Source organism: Diadema antillarum, unplaced genomic scaffold (assembly GCF_040938485.1).
Source record: "Diadema antillarum isolate AM-2024a unplaced genomic scaffold, OU_Dant_1.0 seq00000180_RagTag, whole genome shotgun sequence".
Taxonomy (NCBI): Eukaryota; Metazoa; Echinodermata; class Echinoidea; order Diadematoida; family Diadematidae; genus Diadema; species Diadema antillarum.
Window position 1 is genome coordinate 142,368 of NW_027271247.1, and position 14,508 is coordinate 156,875.

General features: G+C 37.5%; 1 protein-coding gene across 1 annotated transcript in view; it reads right to left on the bottom strand.

Moving 5' to 3' along the window:
- LOC139728457 (metabotropic glutamate receptor 3-like) overlaps positions 1–14,508 on the bottom strand; it is a 35,699-nt gene that overhangs the window by 4,805 nt on the left and 16,386 nt on the right. The window contains exons 13-16 of the mRNA XM_071639396.1: positions 13,918–13,953; positions 9,895–10,130; positions 8,187–8,334; positions 6,104–6,142 (exon numbers count right to left, since the gene is read on the bottom strand). Coding sequence (XP_071495497.1) covers positions 6,104–6,142; positions 8,187–8,334; positions 9,895–10,130; positions 13,918–13,953 — 459 coding nt within the window. The remainder of the gene's footprint in view (positions 1–6,103; positions 6,143–8,186; positions 8,335–9,894; positions 10,131–13,917; positions 13,954–14,508) is intronic.

Genomic DNA, 14,508 nt, shown 5'->3' on the forward strand with positions numbered 1-14,508 from the left:
CACCACGAGGGACTTTCAAATTTGTGACAGTAGATGGCGTTCTGTGCTTTCATGTATACATCCATCTACTGATCTTACTAAGGGGGAGGGGGGCTGTTATTGTGTGTCTTACAATTCAAGAGTTATGTTTATGGTCCTTATTTTTGGAAGGGTGCTACTTGCAGAACCTTTAATTCTACAGAAATACAGTTGTATTGAATTACAGTTAAACTCGCATAAGTCGATCTTCTCGGGACTGAGCAAAACACATTGACTTAGGCCATTTTCGACTTGTGCGTAAGTCGAAAAAAAATCGACTTAACCACAGTTACACGTACCACACGTACATTATGTATAATGTACATGTATGTTGTCTACTCTGGAGCAGAGAGCTGGAGAGTTGGTGTGCCGCAGCACGGGTCGCCCGGCAGGGCCGCGGCTAACTTTGCATGTACAGTGCATTAGTATTGGCACAGGTCCGATTACTTTACACCCTTGTTAAACCTTGGGGAAGTGAATATGAACGATATTTGAGCAGTGATTGATTCCAGTTTACCATACCATGGCTTGAAATGCGTGTAGAGGTGTAATTCTGATTTACCCGTGCCCGTAACTTTTCCCCTACTTTCCGCTTTGAAAACTCAGCAGCTTCATCCATCCACTGCACAGCGCAGACTGCAAACATACACAGACTATACACAGCCCAGTCGCTGTACGCACAACTATAACACAGCCCAGTCGCTGTACGTATGTAGCGCTAGCGCGACAGGGCTGGACCAGCGGACCTCCAAACACGAAGAGAGTTCAACAATCGCATGCGATCGCTTTGAATTTTGATACTTTAGATAATTTTTTTGTCACCTGTCTGGTCGGGCTAGTTCCTATGTAAACAAAAACTGGCATCTCGTGATTTTGACAGTGATTTATTGCACAATAAAATCTTATTCGACTTAGGCACAGTGAATTTAATGGTTTTTCCGTGAAAGTGTTCCTGGAATTTCATCGACTTAGGCGAGTAATCGACTTACAAAATTTGACTTGTGAGTGAATTAATACACGTTAGTCAATGGGGAATAATCGGGACTTTTTAAAATCATCGACTTGCGCGATTATTCGACATATGCGATGTCGACTTAGGCGAGTTTAACTGTATAATCTTAAATGTTTGACAACGCTCATAGTCAAAAATGAACTTCGAGTATGGAGTGGACCTTCCGTTAAATGTTCACATATGAATCAGCCAAAACTGGGGTGCTGAATACACCTGACTCTTTGCACGAAGTTTATAAAAGGATGTCATTTAAATCCATTACGAATAGCAAGTATTTTTTACAGTACATTGAATCCTTCTGGAATGCATGTACACATTCTGTGGGGCAAATCTTTGATATGTTGGGTTTCATTTGGCCCTCACTAATTTTTGTTTGTGGAGTGACATATCCTTTGCCAAAACTCCCCTATCCTAAAATTGTCCTGACCTCTTTTCTCAATAAATATGGATTTAATAATCTCTTTAATTCACAGGCACCACCACAATCTTTGTGCAAGACTGTCACATTTGACACATCGTAGAATGTTTGTTTGGTCTCATTTCATGTCCAAGCTAAAAGGAGGAAGGCATTTGAATGACAACCTAAATCTTGGCAGGTTATGCAAAAAAACAAAAAAGACAAAAAAAAAAAAAAACTACACAAATGCATGAAAGATTAAGTTGCCATAACATGTTCATACAACCCATTCAATAGTCCTGTCCATTCACATAAGTCTTCCAAGACACACGATGCATTAAACAAATACTAACAGTGATGAATATTCAGAGGTTAATGTCAATAGAAAGTCAATGCATGCTCGATCCAGTAGCACATGAGATATATGACTGGAAAATAACTTAGAGCTGGGATTCCCCGAAAATGTTTGAATGTTAGAGAAATACGTTACAGAAGATAGAAAGAGGTATTAGGTCAGTAAACCAGTACACATGAAAGGGTGCTCTTAGATGCTGAATATTGCCACGGAAAGATGATACGTCATTCTAGAATAAAGTCATACTTGCATAGACTGTAATGAAACTAAAAAAAAGAAGATTTTATGTTCTAAATCAATGTTAACTCAAATATAATGTAGAGAAAAAGAGATATTGCAGCTACATTCCATATATGACATGCTTTGAGGTACAGCTCAATATAGGGGTCTTGTGATGGGAGTGATGCGGTAGATAATGGATGGAAAAGAACATACAATATAGTACTGTATAAGCTGTTATTTTCGTGTACAGATTTTTTTCGTGAATAAGGAGGTCAGAGACATTTTCGCGAGATGTTGTTTTCGCGAATCGACACCAACTGTATGGCACATGCAGTATCACCTATTTATATCGCAACACGACATTTTCGCCTGTTGTTAAATTCGCGATCTGACCGACCAGTGTGATTCACAAGATTCACGAAAATTAAACCCTCGCAAAAATAACAGTTTATACAGTAATCTATTTGATTGGGGGATACTAGGATTCTATTTATTAAAAGCCTTATATGGTTGTTGTTGTTTCTATTTGATTTAAGACCAGTAAACTGTGGGTTAGGGGGGGGGGGGGACACAAACACCCACAATGCTAAAAGGTAAGAAAGGGGGGGGGGGGGGCAAGGAGAACCGTTTGTAGACTTGTGTCAATTTATCAACCCAAAAATTGGATTATTGATAGATGGGTGCAAAAATATTCAGTCAGGCAAACAATGGTATCTGAGGCTGAGAAGTTATGATCACATAATAATTGTTGGACAAGTTATCAAGAGCATGATAATGGACTGTTGTTATCAGCATTTGTGTGTGTGTGTGTGTGTGTGTGTGTGTGTGAGTGTGTGTGTCAGGGGTGAGTCTTCTATCAAAGTTTTTGGGATTATTAATATTTTTTTTTTTCAATCTACTCACTATCAAGCATACAGTTTGTAGAGTCCTTCATTTTTTAGTGATTTTGAATAGAAGACAAACTACATTTTTTTTTTCAATACTGAATAAAGTGTTGACTTTGTAACTGATCAATACCCTATATTGAGCTGTACTTTGTGTCTTAATATATTATCAGTTTACACACAAGCAGAAATTGATTTAAATATGAGTAGATAAAGGCAAACATTGTGATATAATTCAATATACAACATTGTTTAATATATAGATATAAGTATAGTAAATACAGAAAAATAAAAATCATTCATCATTTCTCAAGATGCTGAAAAAAAAGAAATACAAGCTGTGTGACGAAATACCATGCTTCCACTAGCAGGAGAAATCAGGCAGAAAAGGCATTTTAAATCATCTCAATCATAGGTAGAGTTAAAATGCTAGAATGGAACTTACAAGTGATTAAATGAGATGTAAGTGATCATCACAAGTCCAAAGGGTGAAAGAAATCGATTGAACACTGAATTATCTCTTGGTTAAGAATCACTATTATTCATGACATGAAGAAGTTATCCCGACAAACAATACAACTGTAGATAAGATGTATGTGTCAAAGAATTTCCCCCAAAAAAAAGGGAAAAAAAGAGGAAAAATATATATCTGTCAAATAAGAACTCACTAAAACTCGCAAATTTTTCAAGAAGTAAATATTGGTGTCATTATATCCTTCAACTATATCAGAACTGGCAAGTAACTGCAATGCAATGAAAGGTGATAATTCCACATGAATCACAGGTGCACAATGCCGCTATAATCTGTATCTCATGTACAGATGTAGCACTTGAAGCAAATTACCTGTACGTAGTGAGCACTATTCCCGTATGCAGAGTGCAACTCAATATAGCTAACATAACAATGACACCTCCTAATGAAATGTCAAGACTGCAATGGATTTCAGAGACCCAATCAACTACAAACATGCTAGAGTCAGGGAGGTGTTTAAGAGATTAAGGAAAAGAAAGAAGAATATCTCCTTTGTACCCATGCTCTGTGCCACAGACAAATTATGTTCTCTTTTGCAGGTATCAATAGACTGCTTTGACAAAAGACAGCTGAGGATTTAAAATGTTTAAGTATGCATCATTCCATTTCCAATAAAAAGTACTAGTACCAATTATACTTAGGCATGTGTCTACGGGGAAATGGTGTCATAACAAAATGAGCTTGTCCCAAACAGGTTCATGACGGACTTTATTCTTTAATGGGGACCTACACACAAAAAGAAAGAAAATAATTTTGATTATGACAATGAATAAATAATAATAATAATGATAATAATAATAATAATAATAATAATAATAATAATAACAATAATAAAAGAATTGCGAAATTTTAATAACATGACTGCTCCTGACTACAGCCATGAAATAAGATGGACTTCACATTATACTAAAATTCAATGGAGGCACTCTTTGTGATGTTTAAATTTTTGTACACAAAAATTGTGACTTAAACTGGAGGCTAGGACATACCTTTACAGATGTGTCCCACTTTCTTTAATCATCACACTTTAACAATTATTCAATTATTTAATTTAACTATTGTCACTATGTTGTTTATATTTCTACTATCATATTATCATCAGTATCAGGAAGGTCATCAACATCAATTACTGGACAGCACCAACCTAAATGATTAACCAGAAGGCATTTCATAACAATTCAAACTGAATGGTACATTCAATAGTAACAAAAACTCACCCAGCAAACAAATAATTGGAGAAATCACAAGCAAACAAGAATGGCTGCACAGTGATTGTACATATTTCTGTCAATGTCAAAGTTTACATTCAAGATTACACACAAAATCATCTTTAGGCTGCTCATGACTGGCATCTCCCTATCTTATTTAGCATTTTCTTATGATATGGCAAGAAATGTTGACTGGGATGACATCACAATGACAGAACATGTATGATGACAACAATGACACAGAAACAATGTCACATGACAATATCACTCGGCACAATGCAACATGAGTGACATTACATGTATGTCTGTTCTGAAATTATTGCTGCAATTCGTCGTCAGAGATGGGTTTGCAGCATGTATTTCTTAGGATATTAAAGAGAGTTCTACTAGGTTGGAGCTTTACAGCATTAATGGTACCTTCTTTTTTCTCTTTCTTTTTTTGACAGGGAAAATACCAATACTAACATCTGGGGATAGCATGTATCTGTCTAGCTTTATCAAATACTGAACTGCATGCCCAAAAGGGCTTGAGTTTTGCTTGGATACTATAAGCACAAATTACATCCTCATAACAGCTGCTACAGTAAGAATAGGAGAGTAATACCAGAATACTTGTAGTTAGAACATGATGGCTGCAACAAAGATTACTGAGACAATAGTAATAACAACAGCTTAAAAAAAATTATCAAAATATGTAGCCTAGCTTTATCGTTACTACATTACATGGCCATAAAAGCTTGATTCTGGCTTGGATACTGATAAACATGTAAGCACAGATTACACCATAATTATAACAGCTGTTATGGTGAGAATACCAGGGTGATATCTGAATAATGGTAGTTACGTGATGGCTACAGCACAGATTATAGAGACAACGATAATCTATTAAAGATATTGTGACTTAAAAGTTATTCAAATAATCTACGTTACCTAGGATTAATCATTACTATTCTATTAAAATTACATGCCTGCAGGGGCATAAATGAGAGTCTTGCTTGGATATGAAACAATAATACACCATAATGAAAGCTGTTTTAGTAAGAATATGAGAGTAATATGAGAATACTGGTAGCTAAAACATGATAGCTACAACACAGATCAAAAATACAACTTACATTAATTACAGCTTAACAAGTCATTCAAATACGTTTTCCTTATCAGTGCAAGTTTTCCATAACATTTCTTTCTCACTTGATGGAGGCCCTGATTTCTAAAGCTATGATACATTCTGAAAATATGGGATCACCAAAAACAAAAACAGAAACGAAAAAATGTTTGGAAAACACCACAAGGTACTCAATTCTACCTACAGTGTACAAGTATATGGGATGTGTGTTATATGTACATTGTATCTATCTAAAATTGTCAATGACATTCTATGGTTGACATGGCAACAGAGTATACCACCATGAATCCCACAAGAAAATTGGGGGAATGTGAATATAATGTTATCAGCTGGCACCGAATGGACTTACTTGAACTCCGCAGCTTCTCCTATCAGCTTTCAATTTATCCTGGATTCAATTTCATGATTTTTGTTGTTGTTGTTTGTTTGGAAAAGGATGGCAAGGGAAGTACAAAAGTAGAATTGCACCTTTAAAACAAATCATACACTCCAAAATCACATGTAAAAATACACATAAGAAAAAAAAATACTTTAAAAATATGTAATAACAATGTACTTCATCATTGACAAGTGAATGATACTTGTAAAAATGGGTCAACAATAGAAATTATTATGGTAACAAGACTTAGCTGGGGGGGGGGGGGACTGTTTATTCAAGAGCTCTGTTAGACCTATGTTTTTACATGGCTCGTGGTCATAATCACTTAGCACATAAAACAGTACTTAGTTCTGATTTTGACTAATTTTCCTAACATTTCTAGAACCTGCCGCTAGTACTCCAGCGTCTATCATTACAACCACCACCACTCCTAAATCGCTACAGTTACTATCACTATTACTACCCTCTGTGCACTACCATCACCTACTACTACTAAACTACTACTACTACTACTACTACTACTACTACTACTACTACTACTACTACTACTACTACTACTACTACTACTTACTACTACTACTACTACTACTACAATGTACTTCCACTACTTCTTCTATTTAATACTGCAACTACTTAATCTACTATTAATACTACTTCTACTTCTCCTACTACACACTACTACAACTACTATTACTCGTACTACTACTGCTACTCTTATTGCTACTGCAACTACTACTACAAATTTACTGGTAATGCTGCAACTGTTACAACTACTATTGCTATTCTTGCTATTACAGTGGCTCCAGCTTAATAATCTGGAGGGATCAGGAGCAAGCTATTCTCCTGTTGTAAACCACATCAAGTTGCTGAACTGTCAGGAGAGTCATCCTAAGACAGGTGATAAAAGCCACTATTTATTTCAAGTTTGCTGCTGAAAAAAAAACCACACAAAAACAAAAACGATCAAACCGACAGTACAAAATTAATCAACAATCGTATTTCCCATCCATTTTGGCTGCGCAGTCATTTATACACAGAATGATAAAATCTTGTCAGATTATCAATGATATCAATCTATCTGGCAAGTTTGATTGATAATAGCACTTCTGGTAATGGGCTTTAATCCCTGCAACTATTTCTCTGTATTCATTTATCAGTTTTTTGACATCAAGGAGGGACATTGGAAGTATTTCAGTCAAATATATCCCAAATAAGTGGATTCTGGTTTTGAACAAGCGGTGAAAAGAACACACAAAAAACACACTGGATTTATATTGCATTTCATTGCACTTATACAGTGTTCCTGCTTAAGTGTGAGCATTATACCATAACCATTTCTACTACTACCCCTACTACTGTAAACTACATCTACTGCTTATTCTATTTCTTACTACTTCACTTTTTAGAAACTGCTTCAACTGCTGCCAGTTCTGCACCCACTATGATCATCTCTACTTTTACTATCACCACTGCCACACTTCTTCTACTATCCAAATTTCTACTACAGCCATCACTTTGTCCAACACCAATGCCAACACCACCATCAGCATCACTACCACCATGACCATCACTGTTGCTACCACTATCACTATTGCTACCACTATCACCTTCACTATCTTATCACCACCACGACCATTACTACCAACACTTTTTCCAAAACTACCACTATAAACACCACCACTACAACTGCTTACGGTAACACTACCCAGGGCTGCACACTACCAATTTTTTTCTATTGGTCCAATCTGTCTGTTGGACCAGTAGGTATCCAGTTTTTCCATTTGTTACTGGTCCATTCCTGAAAAAGTTACTGGTCCGACAGGGATTTTTACTGGTCCCCGACCGTTGGACCAGTGCCAGTTTGCAGCATTGCATTACCACTTCAACCACCACCACTACAACTTCTCACACTACCACTATAACCACCACTACAACTTCTCACACTACCACTAAGAACTGCTTACAGGAACACTACAACTTCTCACGCTACCACAACAACCACCACCACTGATGCAGAGTGTAAGTAAAGGAAGAGGAGACTGTGAGTACATACATGGATGGCCTGCCTGGCGCCCTGCTGAGCAGTGTCCTCCAGTCGCTGCAGCTGGTGTTCTTCCACACCGGTCTCCACCAAAGTCTCCTTGATGCGGTCCCTCTCCTGCTCGTAGTCCTGCGTCAGCTGCACCAACTCTTGCTTATGTCTGATGGTTGAAAATTTCAAGGTATTGTTCACCATCAGGAGCTATGATTTATAAAATTTTTGAGTTATCACATTTGATGCATATATGCACTGGTTAGTTGTATCCCAAAACATCCCACCATATATAAATTTCCCAATAATGCCTAAAATAGAAGGAGATAGCACTATTTTTCTCACTAAACCATACTGTAAAACACGATATATTCGCGGCATGAAAACTTTGCGAATTGGAGCTGACGGCCTTTCTCGCAGCATGAAATTTTCGCGACTTGCCACTGGCATCCAATGCAAATGGTGTAGGCAAGAACTTTCGCGTGAATTTTAATATTACGAATGTTGGCGCTCGCGAAATTAAAATGCACACGAACATTCCTCGTTTTACAGTAACTGTAGACAGTTTAGTCTAAAAACAGTTTTATTATAATACTATTGTTCACATCTTGTACTTAGCACTGATTACACTGATCTAACATTTGCACATTGATTATTTCTATCCCTGACTAACATTTTAGAACTATTGTGAAACTGCGTTTTGTTTCTTCTGCATAATAGTATGGTAAATAATGCCTTTAATTGCACACCTAGCAATGAGCTAATGAGAGATAGAGCGAAAAGCCAGTATGTTGTTTTGTAGCTCATGTGTATGTTGGAACAAACGACCTTTCTTTCTTTTCTCAGATGGTTTATAGGCACTTCACTTGTTTTCAAAGCGACACATAAGCTTGCCTAACATAATAATTTGTTGAATTCATGTTCAAACAAAGAATGAATTACTTGTGTAGGGCAGGTGACCAGAATGGGCAATCACTTAACACTTGGGGAAGTTCTCATTTCATTGCATTGAATGCATTAACAACCTTTTTCTATTGATATTGCCAAATACCAGTCTCGCTGCTAGGTGTTTTGCTAGCAAGCACCATGTATAAAGATCACATAAATACAATAATTATAATATCACACATACTTATCTCAGTGAATTAAAAAGCCAATATGCCAGATGGTACAAATTGGAATTACAAACTGGTCTATTCAAACCAAGAGAATGGTTGTGGTTTCATCAATATGGACTCACATTATTACAAAAAGAATGTAATGAAATTCTTAAGCTTCCACATGTCTTCATAGAATAGTCATATATTAGTCACATCATCCACTTGTGTAGTTCAAGCTGATGATGTCACCAACTCACACCTCTCCCACTGGTTTGCACACAAAAAATATCATATAAACCCTAATTTCATGACAGTATGGCAATTATAACCCTTTTATGTGTGAAGGTCTTCACTGATTTGTTATCGAAACATAGAAAAAATCTGATGGCAAGGGATTTCATTTTCTTACAAAGGCCAACCAGCATGCGATAACACGATCATAACCTTAGTAAAAGACTGGCACCCATTTCCACAACTGTGCTGAAGGGGACATTGAGTACCTTCAGAGCCCTCTCGTCCAATAATGTACACGTTAGGCAGGATTTGAACCTTTGATTTCCTGATTAAGCGTCAAGAGCCTTATCCACTACACTAGGGAATGAACGCCATGTTAATCAAGACCAACTCACTGTTTCTCTATCTCATGGAGCTGCTCATACATCTCATCAGCCTTGGAGACAGCCTCATCCCTGACCCTCTCCGCCTCCCTCAGCTCCCGCTCCAGCCGACCAAGCTCCTCCAGGAAGGCATCGATGGCATCGGTGTCCTCGTCATCACTGGCTGATGATGCTCCGCTGTCGTGATCGCTGTCAGCGTGGTAGGAGCTGGAGCGTCCTGGCAGTCGTGACCCTGGAGCACCGTTACTCTGAGATGGAAAAATTAAAATTGCATTTCCATATTGTTCATTTGCACAAACACACAAAGTAAAAAATTAAATGAGGGATAGTTAAGGAAAAAACCCAACAACCCAGAAATTGTCGCAGTCATGTTTCTGGGTGAACTACTGAATAGAACGAGTAAACATAAGAATCAATGGGATAGTTTAAATCATTTCACTTTCAGGACACAATAAGAAGCACTTACTAGTGACTTTGAGAGCAAAGGGATTGTTAGTAGTTGTTCAAATTATTAATCAAAAACAGGATTTCTGAACACGTCTTGTAAAGCTGATACTTTTTTTCATCTATCTGTTTGCTTGAAATTGGAAATGAAGTGGTATTTTGTTTGAAGAGGTTGAAGTGAACAGTAATGGCCAGTGCCACCAAGGCCACTGTCAACATACTCAGCTCAACAATAAGGAGAAATAAGGTTGTATCAATGGAAGCATCAATAAGCAGTCTTTCTGAAGAATATATGATTCCTTTAATAGTAATAACACATTGCATTTGGCCAGTATCACTGTTATTCACATCAGTGCATTCTACAACAAGTAGGAATACACAACTTGCGCATTCCTTGTTTGCCATAATAATCTGGTAAGGAAATGTATCTAAACATTGAATGGTAGTCTTTCTACTGGATGACAGGTTACCACGTAGTAAATGTTTTGTGGAAAGTACTGGACAATCTTGAAGTGGGAATATTGATTGGTCAAGCTTTTATGTGTGATACTACATGTAGGATTTGGGAAATGATTTCATGATCTGGAGGATGTTCAATGGACGAAAAGGATTTGTAGTGGAACATAGTGTGTGTAACCCAAGGTACCCCACCACACAAAGCACAGTACAGCTCCTCACATGAGCGAAGGAATGCCATTACATTACTACAGCGCTTTTGCAGACTGACATTAGACCTTTCCAATCACCCAGCTTCCCAAGGATGATTGGGGGGGGGGGGGGGGGGGGGGGGGGGGAGGTTGAGAGGTATGGATAACGGCTGGGGATTGGTGATAACTACCAGTTTAATTCCTCTTGCACATAACTACTGTATTTGACCTACTGTAATCATGACCTATTGTCAAGATTACCTATTGTCAACAAAGTTCTGCTACTCTAAAACCATGGAACAGACCCTCCTCATCTGCAATCTTTGTACAATTCACACAAAGTTTAAACATGTATATTAACCCTAACTAGGCCGGGCTATTTAGGTAGATGATAGAGCTGGCCGTCGACTGCGCGATTGCGACGAACATTGGCACACACATTACCTATGATGTAATCTAAAGTACCATGAAGTAATCTTTCAAAAAAATTATCATTTATGCTAAATTATGTTAACCTGTTGAGGACGAGTCCCGAGTATACTCGGGCAGGTGTCTATGGGAAATGCGTGTTGTAGCAAAATCAAACCGTCCTCAACGGCTTAATCTATGCATAGTGATGCATGAAATCAGACAATTTGGTGTGAATCGCTAAATAAAGCTCAAAACAGGCACATTTTTTGTGTAAATATTCATTTTAGTGTCCTTAACAAATGTATATAAGAGAAAAGAATTGTGCCTTCAGAAAAATTTCTTAGGTATTTGTTTTTTTTTTATTTCTTATGTATTTCGTTGTTTTTTCAACTTTATGCTTTTCATTGTTTTTTTTATGAAACTTGTCCGAGACATTGTTCCGAACAAGAAGATATGTTATTAATTGATTTTAATCAATAAAACCCTACAATAATCATGCGTTTATGAATTTGCCAGTAAGCACAGTTTGCATTGAAATTGTGCACGAATTCACATTTTTGAGCAATTTTCAGTCTGACATACACGTACATATTTATGCGCAACTTCAGAACCGCGCGCCCGGGCATCGCAAATTTGGTGTCAAAAGATGCGGGAGACTCGAAAGAAAAAAGTCATGAAACATTGGCGATTGCGATACATTGCGCGGAACGTCTAGCCCCCCCCCCCCCCCCCCCCCCCCCCCCCCGGCCTAGTTAGAGTTAAAACCTAGTGGAAAAATGAGCAAAGAAAATGGGATTCCATCGAGATTCGAACCCGAGACCTCCGGATTGCTGGCCCTGTGCTCTACCAACTGAGCTATAGAAAGCCCTAGTTCAGTGTTCATCCCAGAAACCCTAAATTCTCAATGCTAACAGCATTAACCTCACAGAATCTCGTACACCTGTGTACCACAATGACAATGTATGTACCATGCTCTACAGGATATGAGTAACATCAAACAACATGACCACTGGGTCATGAAGGAAGGTGGTAGGATTATCACTGCAGAATCTTAACAATATCAGGGATCCATTTCGTGAAGTCATCACATAAAAGCGTTCACATAAATCTTGGAATAGCCAAAGTCTCTTTTAAGATTCTCATGAAACAGACCCCAGGTTGTCACATCAGCTCTTTTAATAATTCATTACAGATCACTAAACCCATGAAACACAGGACAGTTGTTCAGTTACAAGTGTTTGTTAAAGCACATTTGAGATTAGTTTAGCTTAGTTTTAGTGTTGACCATTTGCACCCCTTGACAAGCAAGATTAAATACTGACTGTTTAAAAAAAAAAAAGCACACATGAGCTTTGAGATATAATTACTAGAAATAAAAGGGACAGCCAAAATCCCAGAACACAAATAGTGCATTGTTGAGAATAGAAACATGATAACTTTTTGAATGTATTAATATGAAAAACACGTATAGGACCATTGCATTTTGCTTTTTCTCACCACTGCAGGCAATATCAATACAAATATATTGAGCATAAGGTATACAGCATGTTAAAGTTTTATAATTACAGTGTATGAATGGAATGTCAGGCACATAAGGTAGATTGGAAAAAAAGAAGAAATTTCTGTGTACTCCATTTTCAGGACAATGGTTCATTACTTGATCACTGTGAACCTAGGAGGTGCTAAAATAGCTACACAGTGAGGGAGGCATCATAGATCTGGAAGTACTCATCATTTACCAGAACTTGATAATTGAGATATTACATAATAAGATCAGTTTTCTGGCATCAAAAGATGAATATGGCATATCAATGACCACTGCCACTTCCTTGCAATCTGGTAAAAACTGTTAACTGTTAAGGTAGTATTAAAATACACTAATCTCGGCAACAGAGAGGGAAAAAGGAGAAAGAGAAAGAAGTCCATGGATAAAAAAATGGACATCTCAGCATCTTAGAGGGAAACAAATACTGTACACTCTCACCCTATGAAATACCTCCAGCCTAAACTGCTTCACTGATGTGCAGTTTGACTCTGTAATCGCTTTAGGACTATTTCTATGAAACTCAATGCAATGGGGGTATGATGACACAGTACACACAAAAAAGAATGCCCGGCATGAAGCTAGGTCACATATTGAGTAACTGAGCAATGTACATATTTGCTTTACTATGACAAAAGGGAACACATGACAGATTTGTTACAAATAACTGAAATTATTTTCTTTAATCAAATACACATTAGCACCAGTCTGCTTCCTCATTTTCAGTTATGATATTCACACATTTAGAAGAACATAAATTTGTTCGTTCTTTGCCAGACAAAGCGCAATCACTGATTGGAAAGTTTTTTAAATGGACTCAAAATCTGTAGTTTACTGTATTCTACTGTTACTTGCTCCCTTTTGTCACAGAAGAAAGGCACTTGGACCATATGACTCTATTATGACATATGTGTATTTGTAAGCTAAACTTGATGGAGCAGGAATTAGTTATCACTGCAAACAGAAGAAGATAAAAAGAAGGAACATTACCGAAACCTCAAACACTGCATTTCTCCTGCCTCTGTACTATATGGGTAAGAAAGTACATAAATGTGTGATGCATACGTATGTAGCATTTCATGAAATTCAGTGGTACAGTGGAATACAGAATCACACACATAAATATTCTAGCACAATGCATTCCTTGTGTGTGTGTGTGCGCAACTTTATAAAAGAGTTCATTATTCTCACTGTGTGCATCCGTTGCCCTGAAATACTGTAATTCCATGCACAGTTCATGCAATGCAAATCTGCTTCCTGGAAGTATATCCGTCTGTAGTAATCTGTCAAGCCTACACTTAAAATCACAATACCAGGCACAAACCTGAATGTTTTCAGTGGTTTCAGCCTGTGTGAAATACAGGCTCCTCAATGGATTGCTACAGGATGCAAAAGAAGCTCGTGGCAAATGGCCTTTACACACCAACAGTTGATGGGATAAGGGAGTGGACATCTCTACTAAAAACACTATGATACATCCATGGCATTGGTAAGAAGTTTATCTGAGGTTTTGTTTTGTTTTGTTTTGTCTTTTCTTCATTTTGCCATGGACTGTGGGCAAGGGTATACGAATTTGAACAC